The sequence below is a fragment of the Tupaia chinensis genome, unplaced genomic scaffold, assembly GCF_000334495.1.
Source record: "Tupaia chinensis unplaced genomic scaffold, TupChi_1.0 Scaffold149333_1, whole genome shotgun sequence".
NCBI classification, from domain to species: domain Eukaryota; kingdom Metazoa; phylum Chordata; class Mammalia; order Scandentia; family Tupaiidae; genus Tupaia; species Tupaia belangeri.
This window is the reverse complement of record NW_006209177.1, coordinates 1,703,070-1,730,010: the sequence shown is the minus strand read 5'-3', so window position 1 is coordinate 1,730,010 and position 26,941 is coordinate 1,703,070. Positions and strand designations below refer to the sequence as shown.

General features: G+C 37.7%; 1 protein-coding gene across 8 annotated transcripts in view; it reads right to left on the bottom strand.

Moving 5' to 3' along the window:
- FMR1 (fragile X messenger ribonucleoprotein 1) overlaps positions 1-26,941 on the bottom strand; it is a 46,707-nt gene extending 19,766 nt beyond the window's left edge. For 4 of the 8 annotated variants that reach the window (XM_014585238.1, XM_006171096.3, XM_006171097.3 and 1 more), the window contains exons 1-9: positions 26,889-26,935; positions 12,899-12,951; positions 7,746-7,839; positions 4,916-4,987; positions 4,202-4,350; positions 2,818-2,911; positions 2,621-2,737; positions 281-451; positions 108-186 (exon numbers count right to left, since the gene is read on the bottom strand). In XM_014585238.1, coding sequence (XP_014440724.1) covers positions 108-186; positions 281-451; positions 2,621-2,737; positions 2,818-2,911; positions 4,202-4,350; positions 4,916-4,930 — 625 coding nt within the window. In that variant the 5' untranslated portion in view covers positions 4,931-4,987; positions 7,746-7,839; positions 12,899-12,951; positions 26,889-26,935. Of the gene's footprint in view, positions 1-107; positions 187-280; positions 452-2,620; positions 2,738-2,817; positions 2,912-4,201; positions 4,351-4,915; positions 4,988-7,745; positions 7,840-12,898; positions 12,952-26,888 lie in introns of all 8 variants that reach the window. The other 4 variants (XM_027769340.1, XM_027769342.1, XM_027769341.1 and 1 more) reach the window with 1 other exon arrangement.

Sequence of the window (26,941 nt, the reverse complement as noted above, 5' to 3'; positions counted from 1 at the left end):
GGACCCAGGCGCCTCAACTTCCATGCCACCTGCTGGCCCCTTAAATTTTGTTTAGGGGTTATTTTAGAAAGGTTATTTAAGGATGTCAAGTGATGTTTTTGACTCACCCACTAAGTTCCTCGGGACTTGTATGACATCTTCAGCAAATTCCAGAAAGCTTCTAGCCTTTTTCACTGCATCCTGATCCTAGTAAAAGGGAAGAGTTTCAACACAAGATTAGCCTGCTGACAAACTTTGTCTTTTCTGAGGGGGAAAAAACTGTTGATTATAAAATATTTACCTCTCCATAAATATGAAATGTGCAGGTATCTTCATCTAAATCAATAGCAGTGACTCCTGGTACTTTTCTAGCTTGCTGAATATTAGCACCATGAGTACCAATAGCTAGACCCATCAGATCTTCTCGTACGATAAACTGCTCATGAAACCTTGAGGCAAGCTGCCTTGAACTCTGAAGAGAAATGCATGTCTGATGAATATGGTTTATCAACTATTGTGACAACTGTATATAGGTCAGCCATGTAAATTACCTTGACCCTGTATATCAAGGCCCTATAAGCTAGTTTCAGTTGAAAACTAACAAGTTTTAGAAAATATCTCTCACTACATATATTTTAGGTTACTGCAAGTCTATGTCATTTGAAATATTTTTGTTAATAGCAAAAAGTTTGACCGTTTTCCCAGGTAACTTCTGAAAACCCATTTGCAAGGCTGCCTTAGTTTAACCAATGACATCAACAACATATAATTAGGCAGATCAAATGTTCCCAATTAAAAACCAGCTCACTGGGTCTGACAGACTCAATATAGTTTATTTAAGTAAAGGAACTTAAAAATTCTTTTATAGAAAAAGGTAATCACTTCACTTTTATTAATGGTATTGGTGTGTATATATACACATATATTTTTGAAAACAGTGTCATATTTGTAATATCACCAGGTATTATGATCTAAACATCCTTCTGTTGAAGTAATGGTAATAAAATGACCTCTGCCTCACAACCTAAACCTAAGGAAAGGAATCATAAATCTGTTGGTATAGTAGTTAAACTAAATGACTGTGAAATATTAGAAGATTTAAAACTTATCCTCCATGTGTTCCTGAAAATGCAGACAAAATGAGATCAGAGTCTGTGAGACCTTGTGATCTGGATCCACAAGTATTGTGAGCTCCTTCAAATATTCACTGATGACAAAACTAAGTTACACTGACACTTCAAACTTGTGGATAATCACTATCTTTAAATAGTATTTAATGTTTAGTTCTAGCATGCCATTAATGAAAACCAAACAGATTAGTGGCTCATGTTGACAAATGGGGATTTCTTATAGGAATATGTGAATCTCTTTAATATTAGTAGTGAAGAAAGACAGTCATGCACACTAGGTTCTCATTATTTAACACACCTGATAATCTCAATGAATAAATATAACTGGTGTAAACAAGTTTAAAAGCACAATATCCTTTTTTTTAGATTAGCCTAATAAAATGTTCAAAATACTCCTAGGACTTTTCAAAAAGTCATGGTTTTTGAGTCCTGGTTTATTAACCTTTCATTGATAATTCAGTGATAAATGGTAATCAATGGTATGATAATAGAGTAAGGAGAATTAGATGTTTAGAAAGAAGGATATGAGTATATTTCCATAATACTCACAATGAAAGTGAGGAGGCTGCTCTGGCCTAAAAGCTATGAGAGAATAGCTAAAGAAACCACAAAATTGTAAACACAGGGACATCACGAAAGAATGAGCGCAAAAAAACAATTAAACAGACCTCCACGCCATAAGGAAAACAAAGCAACAAAAGGAGATTAAATTTTTCCTTTCCTGAGAGTTCAGCAATCATGCATCAAATTGGGAGGCGGCAAATTTCGCAAGGTTTTATAAGAATACTGTCCTGACTACCTTCTATCTTAAAATGTAGTTTGGAACTCCTTTTATAAACTATTTCAACTGCATGGTGTTCTTTCTCTAATGAATGAATAATGAGGAAAAACTCTGGAATTTGCTATATTTGAGTTGGCACATTAAACTAAAATCCATTTAGTCTCTATGGCAATGGATGGAAGTACTAGATAGTTATCAATGAAAATAAATGTATGGTGATGGAAAGTACTAGAGAATTAATAAAAGTAGATAAAATGCACCTTAAGAGACGAAATAGTAAGTTAGGGAAATAGCCTCTGGCAGGAATCTGAAGACAGGAGTTTTAAAGAGTGACAACCAATTAGAATGAAGAAGTTCTATACCCTTTTAAACAGAGATAAACATACATAATGAAAGGAATATGATTAGATATTTCAATACTTTCTAGTACTTTAATGATAACATGTTATATGGAAGAAGCATTGCCTCATTTTATTAGCAGCTTTGAAAAACTTTAGTAATAGTGAACTGACCAGAAGTGCCTTAATACACATCAACTACTGCTTAATTTTGAAACCTCTGCCATGAAAACTTCAGTATGATTATACTCTGTAAAATTTAGTTCCAAACTCCCGAATATAAAGAATTGTTAAGAAACAGTAAATAAATGACAAGCTGCCCATATTAAAATTCTGCAACTGTACAGTTATCATAGATAGCTTTATAAACAGTGTTAGAGAAAATGACATACCTCCAGCTGTTTACTGGCTTCTTCATATCTCAGAATCAGAGATAATTTAGTGCGCAGACTCCGAAAGTGCATGTCAATCAGCATATGTGCTCGCTTTGAGGTGACTTCATTGATGGACTACATGATTTAAATTAACATTATTAAAGCAAATGTCCCAAATGGAATAAACTAAAAATAGACAACCTGAAAACACTCACCAAAATGACAAGCTGATAATTTTCTGGATCATAAGTTACAGAAAAGGCACCAACTGCCTTTTTAAAGTCCTTATGTGCCGATTCCTTGGCACACCTAGAAATAAAAATACCCATTATTAAGATGAACACTGACTACTGGCATAAAAAGATGCAGAAAAATTTACACTTAGGAATCATGGGTTCATACTTAATGTGATTTATATGCTACATCCATTTAAAAATTTATATCCTTTGCTACAGTTCTGAAATACACAGCCAAATCAAGCATTTGATACAGAGAAAGGAATGAAAAACAAGGTGTGCTCTTAAGGGGTTACTGGTGGGTTTAGATTACTAAAGGAGATATATTCAGAGGACCTGCTCTACTGCAGGGATCTTGATTTATTACATATAATTTGGTAATTTTCTTGAGCCAAATTATGAATTTTCTTTAGCCATTTAGGGATAGGTACAGAGTATTGAAATTTTATTTGTTGTTTCTTTTAAAGAAAAACTTCTGACCAATTTGAGGAGGGGGCTGGAGAAGAAAATGCGTATGAATAGAAGGCACAAACATTTACACATACAAAATCTCTAGAGTCAAAAAGGAAGATTTCTATGCATTCTAAACTACAATTTATTGTTTACCCAAGGTGCAACATACACAAATCAAACTTACCACCCCCCCATGAACTCTTTAAAAAGGAGTCACTTATCTACAATCTTCAAGCACTACTCCAGATCAAGGATTATAAGACAGAGATGACCTTTCAAGAATATTTTAGGTAAAAGGGAAAAATACCTGGAGAAATCTCTGAAGTCTAGAAATTGACTTGTGACTCATGACAGAATTATCACATCTGTTTTATCAGTTTCAAATCTTAAAATCCATGAACAAAGCTTCTTTATTTTAGAAAATAAATGTGCACTATGTGTAACAGCTATGTATTTAGCCTGGTAATCATAAACAAGTACAAAGCTGGCTTGATTACATAACTACGAAAAGTGATGTAGTTTTTTTCCTACTACTTTTGCAAACCCAACCATCTTTCCCAAAGTTCACTGAATTTAAAAATCAATTCTGACTAGGCCAGCAGGTAGTGTGGAAGTTAGGTGCTGGATCCCACATGCCATGCACAATCTGAGTCCCAGACCCAGAGGCTTGAAAGTCATACCAGATGCATGTGTGTTTGCTTGGGATCCCAAGACAACAGAGAAGGGACTGCAATGTGGCTATGCCCCCCCGGAGGATGATTTCTCTCTTGCATATGCCCCAAAGAAACCAAAAACCAAAAAGTAGGAAAAAAAATACTAAAAAATCAATTCTGACTCTTAAAATTTTTATTGTTTACAACCAACTGCAGATCACCTGTAAGTTCTCAACATTTCTTACATATCAACTTACATTTGTCGTAAATCTTCTGGCACATCCAGTTTGATCTTATGGAAAGTATCTTTTGTAGCAGGTTTGTTGGGGTTAACTGATCGTAGACGTTCAATTGTGACAATTTCATTGTACGTAGCATCACATGCTGCATATTCTATCACATAAAACTGAGAGAAATAAATAAAAATCATTCCTAGTTGTACTTTTAAAAGTAAGAGCAAGAACCTACACCTAGTCAGTTTTTCTTTTCTTTTCTTTTTTTTTGAGAGGTTTTCACTATAGGGCGCGTGCGCTCACCAGACAGACAGAGACATAGAGACAGAAAGCGAGAAATCACTCCTGGGGGGATGGTCACACCGCAATCCCTTCTCCTCCATTCTCCTCTTGGGATCTTGGGCACGCACGCACACGCACCCAGCACACGTGCCCGGCGTGAGTTTTAAGCCACCGGGTCCGGGACGCGAACCACGGTCGACTACGTGGGAGTCCAGCGACATAGCCATCACACTAACTGCTGGTTCCCCCTAGTCAGTTATTTTAAAATACATTTTCTAGGGGAAAAATTGAATCAACTGAACCATTTAAAACATACCAGACACATGTAAAAGTATTTTAATAAAATGACTCAAATTAGGTATTATTTCAAAATAGAAATCCAAACTGAAAAAGGAGTACTTGGGTTTAGAAAAGGAAAATAGTATAAGAAAAAATTTTAAATAAGCATTTTCCTACCTCACCCTTTATCATCCTCACTTTAGCTAACCACCAACAGCAAGGTTCTTTTTCATTCGCTCTGGAATAAACCTACAAAAATTACAACACAGAATATTTCATCACTAACATAACTTTGAAATCTACAGATCACACATTGAGGAAATTTTCTTAAAATGCCCCTAGTTATTGTTCAAATCATATACATATACTTTCAACCAGAAGGTACCCCTGTTTATGTACCTGAGCAGGACAGAGAAATGCTAGAAACTATCTGAAGTTGCCTGAGAACTCCTTGTAAAAAGCAGTTTTCCTATTTTTCTGTTCCACTTCAGTAACAATCAGCACTCTGAATGTGGATGCTCATTCATAAACACGGGCATACTTTCCTTGGGTACTCAGTGAGCTATGAAACTATATCTAAAAATGTACAAGCTTATTTTTATTTTATTCTAATAGGCACAACTGATTGGAAGTTACTGACCCTAGCCTACTGCCTGGATGCTTGGTCACTAAATGAGTAGGAGCAGCAACCACTCAGTTCACTAAAGACACCACCCTGGTGTCAAGTTATCCTGGGGACTAAAAAGACATATCCTTAATCCTTTTTCTTGTCTCCTGCCTCCTCTCCACTAAAATGGACAACTCCATGTTGGGAATCCTCTGGATACCACCTTCCTGTTCTCTCACATGCTACAGATCAGTTCTAACAGATCTCTCTGGTGACCACTTCAAAGTTCACTTACAATGTACATAATGGAACCTTTCGTGGAGATACTAGTAAATAAAGGTTAAAAGGAAAATATAACACAGAATGCACAGGGTAAGATAGAAAGAGGTAAATACTCAGAAGCAGAAAGAGTAAAGAGGACTGGAGAATGGGGAGAAGAGGGAGCTATACCTAGTCCAAGTCTGACAAGTGAGTCAGGGATTACTCATCACCCTTCTAAAACTCAAGTTAATGGTTACACAACACAAGGACTAAATACAATTTAACCTACCTTTGTCTCTTGCCTCTACCATACTTTCTAACCTGTTCTCTAGCCAGAGATATACCTCCAGTTACAGTTAGTTAATTGTTAAATAATATTGAGGTCATCATAGCAACAGTGTCACCAGTTCCCACTGGTCATATGAGCAATCTGGGAAAAAAAAAAAGCCCCCTTCAGTCTTCTCATCCAATGCTCATTGGGGGGTGATTTCTATTTTTTAAAAGAATTATTTTATTTAACTTTATTTAACCAGAGAGGGACAAAGTGTGAGGGAGGGGGAGAGAGGGAAAGGGAGAGGGACAGAATGGCAAAAGCAAGCCACCAGGTCTGGGACTTGAACCATGATCAGTCATGTGGGAGTCTAGCACCCTTAACCACCACACCACCTGCCAGCCCCCATCAAATGCTATTAGAAATATTCCTGATACATATAGACAGGGCAAAAGACCTGGTCCTTTCTTTAAAAGAGCTTGTAGTCTCCTGAAGAAGTGGACAGGTAAGGGTCTTGAAGTACAGTTTGCTGTTCCCTATTAGAGTCTCTTGCAAAAAACAAGTCCAGCTGCTTACACCTAATAGGTATAGCACATATTTTTGGTAAATAAAAAAGTTTACTTTATTTCTTCTTTAACATAAAGAGCAAAGGCCTGGACATTCAGAGATCATCCTTGACCACTTCTTTTTTTTTGGCCATGGGGCATATGTATGCCGGTGAGACAGAGAGGGAAAGTGATAAAACACCTCCCAAGAGGATGCCATGCCACAATTTCCTCTCCTTCATTCTCCTCCACAGAGAATGAGCTTCAAGCCACCAGGTTCAGTACTTGAACCGTGGTCAGCCATGTAGAAGTATACTGACTTAACTACCATGGCATCTGCAGGCCCCACCATGACCACACTTTTAAACAGTACTATTCTCATTCATCTTTCATCCTTTCGTTTTTTTCTTTCTTCATATGACTTACTCACATATTAGCTATGCTCACTAGAACATGACCTCATCAAAGGTAGGCAACTGTCCTATTTCGCTGCACCTTCAAAACTTAGCACAGAAAATAAGAATTCATAGACCTAGAGTCACTTTGTCATATCTGTACAAATCTCTGAGCTGTTTCCTTCATGCTACCAAGATTTATGAAAGTGCACCTATTAACAACACATAATGCCAAGTATTGTGGAGAAAGAAGAGATGCCATTCCACACATGTGTGAATGGGAGGGAAGGAGAAAGAGTCTGCTATAATGTCTCAAGAGCTCAATGGCAGATGGAGCAGGTAGTTCATAATATGGAAAAGTTTTACCTATATGGATAAACTAAAACTTGCAGCTTTCAAAACTGGACCAGCAAGATTCATTACTACTTAAAGAAATTCTATTAGGTTGCTGGGAAAGTCATGATGTATTTTCCTATGATTTTCTATGCAAAAATGTGTCATGATTTTCCTGATGACCCAATAGAATACTGCTCTGTTATAAACTATGATTTCTACCCTATGTTAAATTAATTTCTCTAATCCATTTTGCTTAACATGGGGGCACAGTTGTAAGTTGACATTATATGAACTAAGATTCAACATTCAAGAGAAAGAGGAAAAGAAGTACCAGTGGGTAAAGGAGCATGGTGCAGTGACTTTCAAAGGATATGCCCTTAGTGCTGCTCAAACAACCAAATTTAAGCATCAACTATCATCTCATTTGATTATTATGATTAGCTAGTCAAAAGCTTATGTCCATCTCAGCTATAATTTTCAAGGTAGTTTAAACAGTGTTAATGATAACATATTAAAAATATAGAAAGCATATGGCAAATTAGAAGTTCCTACTCCTTTAGCGCTTAGTAACTTTAAAGCAGGAAAAACTCACCTCAACTTCATCACTTTCATTTATATCTTTATTATAACCTACAGGTGGTGGGAATCTCACATCATGGAATGGAATTTGCCTCTCTGGCTGCCAGCTGCAAACAAGCCAAAAAAAAAAAAAAACAAAAACACACAAACCCACAATTAATTAACAAGCTTTTTTCATGTATAACTGAAACAATGACCATGCTGCCATCAACTTTTGGTTAAATGTGATCCCCTTTTTATAGCTTAAAAAAGCCAATGCTTTAAACAGTCATGTTTTTGCGTGGGGCAAATGGTAACATGGAGGTATTTCAACAATGTCTGCATGCAGCACAGCAGCCTTGTATTTCCACTTGGAATACTGTTCTAAACACAAGAGATCAACGTTATGATTTTTAAAATCAGTCTTCTAAAATGTTTGGCTTCTGAGTGTTTTAAATGTAAGATCACAACAGAAATTTCCTTCGAGCTTAAATATGTTAGTGTCAGTAATTGTTAGTAATATCACCAACGTACTTACACTTGCAAAAACAATTTCAACCACATTCCAATGACCAGAGGAACTGTCTTCTAATTCCCAAGCAAAATTGGGACAGTCAGCACATTAGCAATTCATAACTCACTTTTCCCCCTTTAAATTTTAGATCCCACGAGGTGGTCAATTCTTGCCATGGGTAGTTGGCTGCTGATCAGTATGATGTATCAGCATGCATTGGGCTGGTGGGGTCTCCTAAACCACAGACACTCAATGCAGAGAGCCTACAGGAGTTCAATTAAGATGCCTAAGGTTTTTAAATTTGAAATGAAATGAAACAACTTTGAAAGCCACCAAATTATTCTTTTATATTCACAAAGACATAAAATAGTAAAAGATAAACTTTGCAAAAAATACCAGAGGATTCAACTGCTGGAGCAGCCACCTCTGGGTTCTGTTTGGGATGTCTCACTAGCAAATATCGAGATCAGTTCTGTGTATAATGTCAATGTTTTGCTAAAGCATTTTCTTAAAATTAATAAAATCCTGTCGAGGAAAGTTTTTTCTTATTTCTTTTTTTAAAGAAGAGCTATTATATGAGAGGACAAGTAATTAAGCCAGAATTTGTGAAAATCTGAGTATGGTCTAAATTAGAATGAAGTCTTCTCTGAATTATTATATACTCTTGGGAACTATAAAAATTTTTTTGACAAAATTATCTTTATTTCAGAAAAGCCTTTTATAGGACCAGCAGTTAACGTAATGGCTATGTTGCTGAACTCCCATGTAGTCAACTGTGGTTCGAGTCCTGGAGTCAACTGTGGTTCGAGTCCTGGACCTGGTGGCTCAAACTCATGCCAGGTACGTGTGCATGAGTGACCAAGATGCCAAGAGGAGAATGGAGAAGGGACTGTGGTATGGCTATGTCCCCCGGCAAGTGATTTCTCGCTTTCTGTCTCTCTGGTGAGCAGACGCACACTGTAGCAAAAACGTCTCCAAAAAACAACAAAAAAAACCCTTTTATTATTTTTTTTGGGGGGGGGGACAGTTTTTTTGTTATAGGGCGTGTGCACTCACCAGAGAGAGAGAGAGAGACAGAGAGAGAGAGAAAGTAAGAAATCACCCCCCTGGGGGGATGGCCACACCGCAATCCCTTCTCCTCCATCCTTCTCTTGGGATCGTGGGCACGCATGAAATGCACCCGGCGTTGAGTTTAAGCCACTGGGTCCAAGACTCGAACCACGGTCTCCTACATGGGAGTCCAGCAACATAGCCATTACGCTAACTGCTGGTCCTGGTAAACTGATTTTTAAACCACATAGTAATGTATAATATAAACTTATTGGTTACCAAGGACAAAGAATTTTAAGTCTTAAGTAAATAGAGATAAAAAATAAAATTCCTCAAAAATATATAGAAAGTAAAAACAAAGTGCCTGAAAAACAATCTGGTATTATAGTAACACGCAATGCTTCATGATTGAAAGGGAGGGTAAAAATCATCTGTGAAGTTATACAGAATACTTTTTCTGTTGTAAAAGTAAAACAAGACAGCAAAGAAGGGCAAAGAGACCATTTTGGTAGGGCCCCATTAAATCCTCGTCATATGCTCAATCCTAGTGTATCTCAAAATTACAAGGGGACATCAAAACGTCAGTGGAAAATGGAATTAAAGTATAAGTTTATTTTGGTGCAAAAAAATTGCAATCAGCGCATAAATTTTTCATAACTCACATTTTCCATGAACTTTTTCAAAATCCCTTTTACTCCATGAACACAAGGTAAAGCAGTCATGTTAGTTTTTTTTTGTTTTTGTTTTTGTTTTTTTTGAGAGGTTTTTTTCTATAGGGCACATGCGCCTGTCAGAAAGACAGAGAGAGACCGAAAACGAGAAATCACCCCCCCCCAGGGAGGATGGCCACACTGCAATTCCTTCTTCTCCTTTCTCCTCTTGGGATCTTGGGCACGCATGCACACGTGCCTGGCGTGAGTTTAAGCCACCGGGTCTGGGACCTGAACCACTTTGTCAAATACATGAGAGTCCAGTGACATAATAGCCATTACACTGACTGCTGGTCCTGGGTCTTTTTTTTTTTTTTAATTAAAAAAATACATCATGACTTTGCAACAACCCAAGATTTGAAATTCCCAGGATGACAGCTTGAAGTGAAACATTTATTCAGATATGATACAGATGATAGATAATGAGGAGATTCAAAGATATAATAATTTTAAGTTTATGGTAGAAATCTGAAAGAAACGCGGAGAACTATCCTGATAAATCAATGTATAAACTAGATACTTTCTTAAATGCATAGAGGAAATTAGTGTTTGCTTAATACTTTAGATTACAGACTACAGAAGAAACTAAAGAGTGGCAAATAAAGATAACTCTCCCTTTATGGGAAACGAGTGTTTATGTAATGTTTAAGCAGATGAGAATATAATTACAGGAAAAAAATTACTCTCCAAGTTATCAAGTATTTCACCCTTAGAGGTGTGATGCTATTATCTGTATTTGTATAAGCATAAATACTTGAAACAATAAAGAGGCAAATTCTGGACCTTTGGGCTTTATATGTTCAGAGAAAGGTATTTTATTTAAACTTGTATTTTGAACTGAGATTATTAGTTTAGAACTAGGAATAGAGTTGGAGACTCTCAATCCTTTTATCTCTATCACACTAAATGTATCTCAGCATCAAAGAATACTACTTGGTCCTGTAACTAACTGAAAGAATCCATTAATGGTCTAATTAGAAAATTATTTTCTAGGTACTGAAATGTAGTATTGCTTTAAAATATTTTTTAAAAGCAAGATGTTATTTATTCCTCAGTATGTATGGGTCACATAGTACATTTTGGCAGATTTACTGATATATAATTCATATACTGCATAATTGACCAATTAACATTCATTGATTTTAAGTACTTTAAAACATTCATGGAAAAATAGAATTAAAAGAATTTACTCTCGTTTAAAAACAATTTTGAATTCCATGCATACTTTTTTAATAATACGTAATGTTTATGAACTTGTTGAAGACCCCCCTCATATGTTGCAAGCACTATCAATCAATTTTAGAATATTTTCATCACTTCAAAAAGAAATCTTGAACTCTTTCAGCTATGCCCTCTTAATGTCCCTTGAAGCATTAAGCAACCACACTAATCTACTTTCTGTCTCTATAGATTTATAACCTATTTTTGACATACTATTAGTTCTCTTGGTACATAAAAGCCAAAACATAACTGTTAAACATTCATGGGAGTTCAGTAAAATTCTAAAATCATGGCCATGTCTACGCTTGGCTAAGAAGTTTATATGACTTTAGAATCTTGAATAGCTACTATGAAAATAGCTTTAATTGTCATTCAAAAAATTTACTTGAGACTTGTCTCCCCAATAAAGCATTAATATCTATACTACTGATGCCTGCACACAGTTATTGTTGCTAGGCCTATAAACATTTTTTTTTAAAGACAGATTTTTGTTATAAGGCATATGCCCTCACTGGAGAAATAGAGAGGCAGAAAGTGAGAAATCATCCCCTAGGGGGAATGGACACACCCCAATCCCTTCTCCTCCATTCTCCTCTTGAGATCTTAGGCCTGCACTCACATGTGTCCGGTGTGAGTTTTAAGCTGCAGGTCCAGGACTTGAAACACAGTTTGGGAGTCCAGCGACCTAACCATTACACCATCTGCTGATCCCCCTGTAAGCATTTATTTTCTCTTCTTGCAAATGAAAGCAGGAAACACAAGCTATTGCTATTACTGATTTTAAATATATTAAACATAAAAAAGGGTAAACATGATTATTTTTGATAAAACATACTATATAACTAAAACCATTCATTTTAGATTTATTTATTTATTTATTTAAGATTTATTGTTATAAAATTCAGGTTTTTTAAAAAACCAATAACTAGATGTTGTGGTATAGATAATAGCTTGTCCCCCAGTTTCATGTTTTCAAATCTGGTCTTAGTGGACACTGAATGGATGTCCTCCAGAAATTATGTGTTGGGGCTTGATTGCATTGTAAAGATGTGAAGTCAAAACTTACTTTCTTCATAGTTTCCCAGAGTAAGGCCTTTGAGTCTGATAATGTCATTAGCATGTGGCCTCCATTACTGAGTTCTGATAAGGCTTATAAGCAGAGTTAATAACCAGAATGAAAGAGAAGGTCACATGCATACAGATCATACTCTGCTCAAAGTTCTGCCTTTTGCTATTTTGTGATGCCTTTGGACTTTCCAGTCACTAGAACTGGGAGTTAATATAAACTCCTGTTCTCTTAATTTATCCAGTTACAAGTATTCTGTTAGCAATGCAATAACAGAATTGTCATAATAAAGGAATCCTTTTTCAATTTTATGAATTACAAATATTCTTATTCCAATCTGTCAGTGACTAATACAGAAGAATCTGGTTTCTTTCTTCATATTCAAGGACACTAAGACATAACAACCAAGGTTATAGAATTGGGATATTAACAGGAGTTATCATTCCACTGGTATAAAACTGAGTTGTTCAGGAACTTCTTGATGAGTAACATGAAGATCCATTCCTGAAAAACACCAAACTAGTCCTGATTTAAAAAAAAAAAAAAAAAAAAAAAAAAGGTAAAAGATTAATCAGCACGAGATATTGAAGAACCGGAACATTAAAATGATATACTGAGATACTTACTTGTTTTCAAATGCGACTGTTATTGAATCTTCATGAACATCTTTTACAAATGCCTATAAGAAAAACACCACAGTTAAATTAACTTTTTTTTTTAAGAGAGATTTTTGTTATAGGGTGCATGTGCTTGCCAGAGAGACAGAAAGCGAGAAGTCACTCCCCAGGGGGAATGGCCACGCTGCAATCTCTTCTCCTCCATTCTCCTCTGGGGATTTTAGGCATGTACACACAAGTACCCGGTGTGAGGTTTAAGCTACCAGGTCCGGACTTGAACTGCAGTTGACTAAGTGGGAGTCCAGTGACACAATCTTTACGCCATCTGCTGGTCCCCAGTTAAATTACTCTTTTACGCCTCAATAAAATTTTAGAGAATACAACAGTAAATGAGTAAATATAATCTAAAATCTATGTATACACTAGTATACTAAATTTTCTTTAATAACCATATGCTGCAAATATCACTAAAAAATCCAATTACTAGAGTTTAATTTAAACGTTCAATCTCACTGGCACTTGAAAAAATATAAAATCTAGAGGCTTAAATCTTACATCTGATGACATAATTGCTAGAAATCTGCATAAAGGCAGAACAAAAGAAATAACTAGCTAATTATCAAGAATCCTTTAATCAGCATGCTATTTGTAATCCTATAAAAATGAAGTTTTTAGGTCCAGGAATATTTTGTTTGTGTGTATGTTTTGATAATTAGAAGAGTAGAATAAGGCATAAAGAAACTCAAAGGGCTTTATCTCTTAATTAATTTTAAAATGGCTTGGTGAGATTTAAGCTTCTTACTCAAATGTGTTCTATACATGTTTCTCTCCGTTAGTGGTTTCTCTCCACCTCCAAGACTATGGTCAATGTCCTTCTCTGGTTGTAAAAGGCTCTTTGCCATCAGGCAAGTCCCCCTCACCACTCAAACCTCTCCAAGCTTCACTGATCTTTCATCATCCTTGGAGCTTGTGATCTTTGTGCCATTAAATTCCTTGAGATATTTTCTGCAGCTTCTTGGCCTCTCTTTGCAAATGTTCCTTCTTTCCCACTTTTCTCTTTTCACCTAGCTATCTCCTACAGATCTTTGAGGTTTTAGTTTGGATGTCACCATCTTTGGGAAAACTCAGATGACTAGGTTAAATTCCTCTCTTCTGTATTGTCATAGCATTCTATGCTTATTCCTACTGTAAACTTACCCCACCATATTATTATTGCTCTTTTTTCTCACTGACAGAAAGCATTTTGAGGGGGATAAATAAAAAACTGAGGTTTAAATATGATGACACAATTGCTAGTAATTTCCAATTGTGTCAAATTTTATAATTTGATAGAATTTATGGTTTTGTTTCATTTAGTTATATTTCAGAGCAACTACTCAATGAACAGTTTCTAAATGGTTCACTGCTTAAGAAGTTCCTGTCACAGCCTGGGGAAAAAGGTATGCATATCCCTGGTGGTAGATAGATAGAGGAAGACATACTAGACAAGGTGAGGTTCCTATTAAACCGTAAATGATGAGAAATAATTAACCAAACAAAAGGGAGTGCAGAATTGAAAGGCATTCCACTAGGCCTAAGGGACAAGCAGGCACAGAGGCCTATACATTGAGAAACAGCTTGGGATGAGATAGAAATAAATCCTTTGACAACAAAAAAGCCAATGAGGAAAGAACAGTTCTTTCAAAAAAGTTGTTGGGACAACTGCATATTCACATGCAAAACAGTAGATTTCAACCTCACAGCATATACAGAAATCCACTGCAAAGCATTAGAGATCTAAAATAAAAGCTAAAACTATGAAACTCTTGGGGAAAAACATAGTAGTAAATCCTTGTGACTTTGGATATCAGATATCTATATTGGCTATTGTGAGACTAACTAGTTCAGATAAAGGTCATTCAGTAACTGGCACAATTTCTATGATATAGTGGGTGCCCAATGTTTTAAACAAACAAATGATTCAAAGCAAATGTCTTGGTAAACAAATAGGCTTTCAAAGTCCTAATGTAAAAGGATAATTTTTAAAAATGAATCTTCCCCAAATGTCAAATTAAAACACATGAGTCAAGCATTAATTAACTGCTCCTGAAAAACTATGGAAGGTGCAGTGTGCAGCAGGGCTCTGGAAAACACTGCTGTGGAAGCAAGTTAAACAGAAATACCAAACTTCTACAGTAATGCTTAAATGAACCAAAGTAAGCTATGCTAAAAGAAAGCTTTCTTATAAGATGAAGGTGGACTGTAATGGTATCCATGCATTCTGCTACACCCACAGTGGTCAAATTATTTTTTTTAAGTCAAGTGAGGATATATTCCCTGATAGCTGATTGTTTAAAGGGAGAAAAACCCATATTTTCTTCCTACCATTTTGAATTGCTTATTTTAACTCAGCTGTATGTAAATTACCAACATCTTTTATACAGTGTGCATTGAACACTCTAGCTTAATACTGACCATAATGTTTTAGAATATGCTAGATTTCCTTAGGGAGCATGTCCCCAATGCTCTAAGAGGTTTTCTGCTTTTCTATTTAGCAATAGAGAGGTCTGATTTTGAGTTAAAGTTGCAGGAACTGTTTCCTTTTAGGCTTAGTTTTGTAATTAAGCAGAAAAAATATGGATAATGGGAAGGATACCCCCCACCCCCAGTCACCCAATTTCTTCCTTTTTATATGACAGATAATACCAAATTAATAATCTGTTTTTTTTTGGGGGGGGAGGGGTAGTTTTAGATTACAAACCAAAGTCAGGATTCCTAACAGGAGGTGACTGATCCCTTATTTACCAAAAGGGGCCACTGCTTGTCTCCATCTTTGCCTCAAGTTTTATAATGTATGCATTCTTAGGCAGTAATTGACATTAGTTCTTTGGGGCCAGCAGGTGGCATTGTGGTTAAGGTACTGGATTCCCACATGGCCAGCAGCAGTTCAAGTTCCAGACCTAGCAGTTTGCTTTCTTGCCCCTCCCACCCCGCCTCACTGGTAAGCACGGGTAGCCTACAGCAAGTTAAAATAATAAACTAAATTAATGCATTTAAAAATACATTATTTCTGTATTATATTGGGTTGTCTGAAAAGTCATGATGCATTTTTGCATAGAAAAACAGAAAAAAATACATCATGACTTTTCTGACAACCCAATATATGCTCAGTGTTTAGTCCTTTAGTCAGCTAACAGAACCTTGTTAGAGCTGGGTAAAGAACCATCTCAGTAAATCAAGTATCTTTCCAATAGCATTTCCCTTCTCTAAAACTGTGCTGTCTACCCTCCCCCAGTCAATTGCAGCTATATACATTTAAATTAATTAAAATTAACCCAGTTGAAATGGTGCAAGCAGTAGGGCACTGCTGCATGACCCTGAAGCTGGGACCACGTGGGAGGTCCGGTTCAGATCCCAAACCTACTTTAACAGGCCAGCTCAGTGGCTCATGCCTATAACCTTGATTGGAGCAGAGGATCACAAAAGGAAAAACCTGTCAAGAAAATACCTCTCTCAGACTGAGTTTGCCACGAAAGCGGAAATCTAGTGGTTTCAGGGATAAGAGCAATGAAGATATTCTGCTGAGAAGTCATCCTGGAAAAGTGTAAAGGGCAGGCCAGAAGAAGACTGAGCTGGTTCACCATAAGAAAGAGGTCTAAGTGAATAGTAGCCAAGCATCCAAATACTATTAGGGTCCTCATATTCTTCAATTCCCACCGAATCTGCGACACAAAGGGAGAAAAACAGAACCCCAAAGAGTTTGCAGACCACCTCCTCCTGTGCTCCTCTCCTCTGACTGCTCAGATTGAACTTCTAGAAATTAGGAAGAAATGAATAATCCACCTGATGAATAGAAATCACCACAGGGGCACAAGAAATAATGAGAAACCAAGAAAATACCTCTCCCCCAAGGGGAAATAATAACTCCTCTTTATCCATAGACAGTACAATGGAACTCATGGAAAAGTCTGATAAAGAATTTAGAATATTCATAGTGACAAAGCTAACAGAGATGGAAGAGAAGAGAAACAATGAACTCCAGAAGAAAACAGCTGATGAGTTCCAGGAGATGAGGGGGTTCTTGCAAGAGCTGAAAGAGGAAATACATATCATAAAAAAGGATCAAATGGAACTGTTGGAGAAGAAGGCTGTAATATAGGAAGTCAAAATCTCCTTTGCAAGTATTAAAAGCAGACTAGATCATACCAAAAACTGAATCTCAGATATAGAAGACAGAATTGCTGGACTAGTAAAATACACCACTAAGACAAAAAACAGCCCCCCCAAAATGAGAATAATATACAAGAAATATTAGATACCATTAAACGTCCTAAGATCTATATAATTGGTGAAGAGACTAATAAGGGTATTGATAATCTTTCTATGAAATCTTGGAAGAAAACTTTCCAAACCTAGAGAGGCATTCAAAGATTCAGACCTAAGAAATACAAAGGACCCCAAATAGGATCAACCCAAGAAGATCTCCTCCAAGACACATTATAGCCAGAATGACCAAAACCGCAGACAAAGACAGGATACTAAGATTGGCAAGAGAGAAACGTCAAGTTACCTAAAAAGGATATCCCATCAGGCTAACAGTGGACCTCTCAACAGAAACAATGTGAACAATGAAAGAATGGGAAAATATATTCAAAGTGTTGAGTGAAAAACAATTTCAACCAATAATACTATATCTGGCAAGATGATACTTCATATGGGAAGAGAAGACAAAAACATTCCCAGAGAAACAAACCTGAAAGAATTTACCGACACCAGGCCAGTTCTCAAAGAAGCTCTGAAGGGGGAACCAGCAGTTAGCGTAATGGCTATGTCGCTGGACTCCCACGTAGTCGACCACGGTTCGTGTCCCGGACCCGGTGGCTTAAAACTCACGCCGGGCGCATGTGCGTGCGTGCCCAAGATCCCGAGAGGAGAATGGAGGAGAAGGGATTGTGGCGTGACCATCCCCCCTGGGGGGTGATTTCTCGCTTTCTGTCTCTATGTTTCTCTCTGTCTGTCTGGCGAGCGCACGCGCCCTACAGTGAAAATCTCTCCAAAAAAAAAAAAAAAGAAGCTCTGAAGGGAGTGCTATCCTAGGAAAACGAAAGTCAGACACATAGAAATAAAAGTTATAAAACAACTAAGAAAATGGCCAGCTTAATGGTAGGGACAAGTCCAGAGTTGAACTTTATCTTCCAGAATTTAAACTGAAAGACTGGACCACAACAATAGATAAAGTTTGTATATGAGTTTGAACTGGTGAAATAGAATTTTCTGTCTTTTGACTAAAATTTACTGACCTTCTATGCTTTGTTTTCCAGAGTTAAGGAGTTTGTCTTCTCTTGAGTTGTGGAAAGGTCCATGTACCTACTATTCAAACAGAATCCTAACCTGGCTTTAAGTATTAGGCAAAGTTCTCTTAACATTTTTTGATTTTCATTTATTAAAGCTAAAACTACCTTCCTTGAAATTAAAATATACCTATTTAATGACCACAGTAAGCTATATAGTCTCGGCTAGGTACTACTTTATAGTATATTCATTCTACTCACAGAGTTTCATGCTTTAAGTCAACTTTTGTTCACAGATACGTATATATTGGCTGAAAGTATTTAGACTAATTTAGATATTTTGTGAATCAATGAAATGTGGGAAAGAATAAAGGAGTGGAAAGCAACTGACTGTATATACCAGAGACAGGGTGGGAGGAGGACAGGAAATGGCAGAGGGTAAGAAATAGGGTGGGGATATACAGATACAAGAAATGGAAAATTATTTGTTGATAATATGTATGATTAAGCCACTCTGCAGTATATTCTGGATGGAAAAATCACATTTTGTATGCTGTAGTGTTAGTCAGTCAAAGAATGTAAAGAAAATAATTTTAAAACAATAAAAAAATAAAATACCCCCTCCTCCTCCCACATGCCCTTTCTCTTATAAAAAAAAAATTGAATACACAAAAATCAAAATCAGTCTTCTATTGAGTCTCACCACATTTGAGTACTCAATAGGCATGTGTAGCTGGCTTAGTGGCTCCTGAAGTGTACAGCACTGATCGAAAACATTTATAAACGTTATATGAGTTGTTTGCAAATGAACATAAAAGTGCTCTAAAAGTCAGCCTTAGTAGTACATTGCTATGTTTTAATTATTTTTCTATTTGCTTAAAAATTATTGGCCAGTTTACTCATACTTCTTCACACAAACACACACACAGCTTTTTGAATTCAGTTCCATATATAGAGTCAGAAACTGGCTAAATAAATCATCATAGTCCAATAGGGCCACTGATTAGGAGTTAATGAGGCTTTTATATATATAGATGTTTGCATGACTCTTCCAGAACCAGTAATTTTTGTCACTGTGTGTATGTTAAGTGAATATACAATAGCTTTTAGTTGCTGTTTTAATAAATAAAAGAAACTCAGCAATTGCCTCTGGCCTATACTCACTCCAAGGACAAATATCTCCTGTGAATTCTAAGGACTTTCACTAAAATATCATTTCAACAAGGGTTCCATCTTACTGATTCTCATCATACTTCCTTGAGTAGCCCTCTGTTTGGCCCTACCCCCTCCCCTGCCCAATAGCCTTAACTCTCTAGCTATTACTTGGTCATAGTGTTTTCCGGAACACTTTCATACCACTCACCACAAATCTGGAAAACTGATCCTTACCCATCAAGCAAAATTTGTATTATTATTTTTTTGGAGAAGATTTTGCTATAGGGCGTCTGTACTCACCAGAAAGACAGAGACAGACAGAGAGACAGGAAGTGAGAAATCATCCCCAGGGGGAATGGCCACTATGCAATCCTTTCTCCTTCATTCTCCTCTCTGATCTTGGGCATGCACACACACGCGCCTGGTGTGAATTTAAGCCATGGGTCTGGGACTACATGGGAGTCCAGCGACTTAGCCACTACACCATCTGCTGGTCCCACAAAGTTTGTATTTATGGAGAAGTTAAGTTAATGAGAATCCTGAGATTTCCAAAGGCAGACTGAATAAGTTCGAACAAATGCACATAGGACTCTTTTTCAAAGAGAGATTTTTGCTAAAGGGTGTGTGTGCTAGCCAGAGAGACCGAGACAGAAATAAAGAAAGTGAGAAATCACTCCCAGGGGGAACAGTCATGCTGCAATCCCTTCTCCTCCACTCTTCTCTCTAGATTTTGGACACGGATGCACACACGCCTGGCGGGAATTTTAAGCTGCTGAGTCTAGGACTTGAACAATAGTCAACCACATGGGGGTCCAGTGACACAACCATCACACCATGTGCTGGTCCCAGATTTTTTTTTTCAGAGAGATTTTTTTCTATAGAATGTGTGCTCTGGCCAGAGAAAACAGAGACAGACAGACAGAGAGAAAGCAAAAAATCAACCCCCACGGGGCATAGCCAAGCTGCAATCCCTTCTTCATTCTCCTCTCAGGATTTTGGGCAAGTGTGCACACATGCCCGACGTGAGTTTTAAGCCACCAGGTCCAGGACTCAAATCTCAGCTGACTACGTGGGAATCCAGCAATGTAATCATTACGTTGTCCGCTGGTCCCCCCTCTCTCTTTTTTTAATATATGATTTTTTTTTGCCTTAGGGCTTGTGCAATCGCAGGAGAGACAGAGAGGGAAAATGCAAAATCACCCCCCCCCCAGTGAGGATGATTTTCAAGCTGCCAGGTAAGGGACTCTAACTGCAGTAAGAAATGTGGGAGTCCAGAGAGTAACTGCTATGCCATCTGTTGGTCCCTAAGACTTAAGACTTTTACTGGAGTCAATGAACTTAATGGCTATCAGTTTTACTTTTAGCTTTTTTTTTGGCCATAGGGTGTGTACACTCACTAGAGGGAGGGAGAGAGAGGGAAAGTGAAAAATCACCCCCTTCCCCACAGGTATGATCACGTCACAATCCCTTCTTCTTTCAGGATTTTGGGTACACAGGCACACAAGCCTGATGTGATTTTTGAGTGCTGGTCTGAGACACAAACCACAGTCAGCCACGTGAGAATACAGCACCTTAACTGCCATGCCACCTGCCCGCCCAGTGGTTATTGATTTTGCTGAGGTTTAGATCTTATTCAAAATCTTAATGCCTCAACATAACTGCTATGAGAGTCTCCAAGAAGTGAATTCTGGAGCTCAAATTCATCATTTGCAAATACATAACTGGACCAGCCTCCTGAGGTTGTAGTAATAAAATTACACACATAGGTCACACAGAGTAAGTGAGACATAAAGTAGAGAGGGCATGCATCAAAAAAGATGCAGAACCATAAACATTCTTGCATTTGGGAAAGTTATATGCAACAAACACATCTTTAGAAAAAAGTGAAAAAAAGAAAAGATTTAAAAATTGAGATGCAAAAAGTAAAGAGCCCCAGAAGTGGTGGCATAGGCCAGAGGGTGCCACTGTGTAAATACTAGAGCCACATGGGAGGCCCAGGTTCTGATTCTGGGTTGACTTGAACATACTGGGCATACTCATGATCCTGGCCAGCTGAGAAACTTGGGAGAAGATCAAAGAGTGGCAAGATTCTGTCTAGGGTACATACCTCTCTATTGAAATAAATAAAATAAAATAAACAAATAAGTTTCTACAAAGATAGTAAACACTAAATGTTTATTGGGACTCTGACAAGAGAAAAAGATTTGATAAGCATCCTTGTGGTCTGAGAAAGATAGTAAAAGTACAGTTAAATGCAGGTACCAGCAGTTGGCGTAATGGCTATGTCGCTGGACTGTGGTTCAAGCACCGGACCTGGTTGCTTGAACTCACGCCAGGTGTGTGTGTGCGCGTGCCCAAGATCCCGAGAGAATGGAGGAGAAGGGATTGCTGCGTGGCCATCCCCCTGGGGGGTGATTTCTTGCTTTCTGTCTGTCTGTCTCTTTCTGGCGAACATACCCTGTAACAAAAACCTCTCAAAAAAAAAAAAAAAGTACAGTTAAATGCAGATTAGAGGGTTTTTTTTTTTTATCAGAGACAAATAAACAAGATATTTTGAAAAATCATTATGTGAATTTATTGGCAACTGGGCCAAATAGACAAAAGGAAAAGTATGATATTAAAGTATCTAATAACTAGAGCTATCCAAATGAAAGATTACAAAGTTCAGAGACTTCAGAGAAAACATAGAAAATTGATAAGACAGAAAGTCAATCCCTGTTTAGATAAATTCTTACTGCCCTACTACACCTCATACCACTTAGCTAGTAAACTTTCTTGCAAATAGGAATCACTGATCACAAGAAAGGTTACCGTGTATAGACATTTCAGTGTAACCCCCTGACCACCAGTGAACACAACCGCTAATTATCAGCAGGCTTCTCTCATTTACTTAAGAAAGAACATGTAGTGGTAAGATAATTCTTGGCAGAGAAAACTTTATAGCATTGTAAAATACTCCTAAAGAAAACCTGCAGGATGAAGAACACAGAGACATAGGAAATGTAAAAAAATATGATTCATACATAATATCTAGGAATACTTGACTTGGTATGTGCGTTTTCCACTGATTCTAAGAAAAATATCATTTTTCTGGTTTACCTTGTCCAAACGACAACACAGGCACAGAGAAAATAGCATTAAATAAGTTACTAATTTTCTTGGTTTTGTATATGTATCTCTACCTTTGGCAGATAATTAAGTTTTTATGTGCTCCTAATTTAATGAAATCAAATTGCCTACAAAAGCCAAAGATTTCTAACTTTATCTTTCCTTAACAGACATTCATATGAAGAGTTGCAGTGCAATAAGTCAAGGTGGAAGAGTTTTTTGTTTGTTTGTTTGTTTTAAAGGAAGCTGATATATAAACTGGATTATTTCATGACATCATTTTATCTATAGAAAAAATTGCAACAAAATTATGCAAGTGTAGTTATAAGATATTAAGGTAATATTATAGTTACAAATACAAAGAGCACACTGAAACTGAAAAGTGGGCAGGAAATCAAATCCAGTCAATTTCCTCAAGTTAAATCTCATCATTTCAGAGTCAGATGCCTGATTTCAACCCCAGATCTGATTGTTAATAGCTGTACCACTTATTAGTAACTAAGTTACTATCTTGTATGTAGGAATCACTGTTCACAGGAAAGGTTATTGTGTATAGACATTTTAATGTAACTTTTCTGTATATTATGTCTTCCTCTGAAAAATGGGAGGAACAGTACCCCAGGACTGTGAGGGATGGGGTTAAATAAATTAACAGAAATAAACCACCAGACCAGTGCCTGACTGTATATAACGCACTCAGTACCCATTAATTAGCATCATATTCATGTTCCTAATTATTTCAGGAAATTCATTTCCATAGTGGGCAGTAATCAGAAACCCAAGTACTGAACCACTGACTTTTGACCTGAATTATTCGCTTCCTAGAAGTACAGAATAACACCTGTATGCAAAGTTAGTGCAAGAGACTTCAGAGAAAACACGAATGCAAGTTTATTTGCATTTTATGCCATGTTATTTACAATTCATGTGCTTGAAAACCTTATATGAGCTTGTGGCAAAACTGATTTCTAGCAGGTTTATGTAGCTAAAATGTTGTTAGGTCACTAATGTCTTCATAAAAACTTCCTCTTGAATGTACATTCTGCATATATTGCTGCTAGGAACCACAATACTCACTAAATGAAAGTCTGTCCTCAGATACCAAACTAAAAATTAAGATATATTCAAGTATAGTTTAACTATAAAATCATAATCTAGTATAGTAACACCACATTAAAATTTATCAGATAGCAGTTACTATAGTTTCAGAAAACAAAAAAGTTTCATAGCTGATGTCTCTAACATAAGATTTATCCATGTTTATTGATTTTCGTACCAGTACACAAGGGCTAGGACTCTCAGAATATATTAGTGCATTCACATTGGTTTTACATATATTCTACATCTAAAATGTAGTTAATTAATTACCATTCTCAACACATCAAAACTCCTAGTCTAAAGGAAATGACAATATTGGGAACCAGCAGTTAGCATAATGGCTATGTCGCTGAACTCCCACGTAGTCGACCGCGGTTTGCATCCCGGACCTGGTGGCTTAAAACTCACACTGGGTGCATGTGTGTGCCCAAGATCCCGAGAGGAGAATGGAGGAGAAGGAATTGTGGCGTGACCATCCCCCCTGGGGGGTGATTTCTTGCTTTCTGTCTCTATGTCTGTCTGTCTGGCGAGCACACGCGCCCTATAGCAAAAAAAACCTCTCAAAAAAAAATGACAATATTTAGGGAAGATGCTCCTAAATAAAGACCTTATTTCAACATTATTCATTTAGGAAATGCTTTGTAAAAGACTTCGAGCTTTGAATAAAGTCAAAGTATCTTCATGTTTAAATAATATACTCATAGGGTCTGTAGGTATAATATTGAGTCACTGGAAGTCATGATTCATTTTTGCATCATGACTTTTCCAATAGTACCCAAGAACAACTTTCCCTAAGTCCATGAAAAAACCCCCCCACACAAGTAGTGTGGTTTTGGTGATTACTGAATTTAACTTTTTAAGTCTTTAAGAATAAACAGCAAAGTTAAAAAAATAGAAGAGATTTGTTACAATCTTCAATTTTACAATGGTTAATTTTGAATTGAGATTGAATTATTTTTTAGGAAAAGACTCAAATATTTCCCAGCATATACTCTATCTAGCTTATATTGTAAAGTTGGCCGACATGCTCAGAACATGGAGACTTGCCTTTCGGCATGTAGTGGTTCTGTTAGGCAAATCAAAGTCTGAATCAATTGCACTCAAGGTCTTTGACTTGTTTACTTTTTAAAGCCTTTTCTATAAATTTGATAAACAAGTTTCCCATTTTCCCTTCATAAACATAACATTTCTGCATAGTACTTCATTTTTTATTGGTCTTTCTTTCATCTTTCCTGTCCATTACCTAACTTCTGCTTTATCTGTTTAACTCACAGCAATATTCAAAGTCATATTAATGTTTAAACCTGTTTCATTGCAGAAACTATTTTTCCATCAATATAGGCCAATCAAGATTTTCTTAAAAATCTATCTTATTTAAATAAATAGCAATTTGTTTACACATATTTATTTGTTCAATTATTACATTTTCCCTCATGAAACTAAGGGAAACTTCATTCATCTGTATTAACCTTCAAATTATGCAATTTTGTTTTAAAAAAAATAGCAAATGTAGAGGGCATCATATGTTATACCCCAATCAGTTTTCAAGCAAAACGACTGGAGCAAATCATAGGTTGCTGGGAGGGAACAATAAATTCTTCAAGATCAGGATGTGCTATTTGCCCCCTATGACAAGCAAACTTCACTAAAAGACAGTGACAGTGGTCTCCAATCCAAGCAGCTATCACAGCTCAATTAAAATACTGCTTACCCATTAGCCTCTACTCATTAGCCAGCCCCCCATTCATTCTCTCTCTCTCTCTCTCTCAGATACACACACACAGTGCTACAAGTCCAGTGACCAGTAGGACTGAACCCTTTCACAAAGTAACCAGTAAGAATTATGGACGACTGAAATAAATGTAACTAAAATTTTGACTGCAGAGTCAAATGAAACAATTCTATATTGGTGAGACTGTTAAGAACATAAATGTGTTGCAAACATTAAGAACTGTGTTAGATTATGTTAACAGCTATCTTCCACGCTCTCTTCCATGTGTAGCAAGGTGGAATATTACTTAGGGAAGTCAGAGACATTCAGGAGGAAACAGGAATTTATGCATGATTAGATCTACAGTGAGTACTACCACCAAAGGCACTACCGCTGCAACAACCTTCCTTTAAAAATGTAAGGTATTAGTTAATCTGCAATGATGTAACTTTAAAAAAATACACAGTAAATCTATGAATGCATATTTATAAACCTCAACAATACAGTCCACTGTAACACTGCAAATTCAGAGAGAATCTCGTCAAGGTCTTGTAGAGCTCAACACGCACATTTCCAAACTCTCAGTTTTTAAAATTCTCTAGTAATAATACGCTCTCAGTAAATTTTCTGAAGTTTCGTGGCATATATTCAGGTTTTCAAAGGCTTAAGCAAATACCAAAAAACTGCAGAGTTACTACTCTTTTCAGATGCTGAAGTATCTATATTTCTGAATTTACCCCCATTTATAAAAAGGGAGGGGGGCCTCGAATATTTCAGAGGACCAACTTCTTTAATGCCCAGCTCGGATATGTTATGGTCTTCCTAAAACTTTTGGGTCTAAACCCTCCTCCGAAATCCACAAAGAGAGGCCACTAAAAAGCAGTTGCCATTGTGATTTGCTGCTGACTACCGCTTCTTACTACTCTTTCTCCACACCCCTCGCCCAGAACAGCGGAGCTCTCCGAAGTCTCAAGGCTGGACCGGAAAAGAGAAGCCCAAGGAGCCCTTAAACGCTCTCAGCGAGGCAGGAGGCGGCCCGGCTGAAGCGCCCCCCGGTTCTCCACAACTACCCACACGTCAGGCCCGGATCCCACTGGGAGAGAATATTTCGGAGCGAAGGAATAAGCCATCGCCGTCACTTGGCGCCGATTCCTGCCCTTCCCGCCGGGATCTCGTACCTGCCGCCGGCCCTCGCCCATCCCCAGCCCGGCTGAAGCGCCCCCCGGTTCTCCACAACTACCCACACGTCAGGCCCGGATCCCACTGGGAGAGAATATTTCGGAGCGAAGGAATAAGCCATCGCCGTCACTTGGCGCCGATTCCTGCCCTTCCCGCCGGGATCTCGTACCTGCCGCCGGCCCTCGCCCATCCCCAGCTCTCCCGGCAGGGGCTTGCCCCCCAAAGGGCACCGTCTTCTCCGCCCCGTTCCTCATTCCGATGGGCGCTGGGGCCTCCTGTCGGAGACAGAGCAGGGCTCCAGGGGCTTCCTACAGGCCCCAAGTCCGGTCCTTCCCTCCCAAACAACATCCCGCCAAGCGCGCCCTGGCCCCGGGGCGCGACGCTCGGGAAGAGGGCCCCAGGCCTGCCTCCCGCCGACGCAGAGAAGAAAAGGGAGGGAAGGGAGGGCGAAGATGGGGCCTGCCCTGGAGCCAAGTACCTTGTAGAAAGCGCCATTGGAGCCCCGCACTTCCACCACCAGCTCCTCCATCT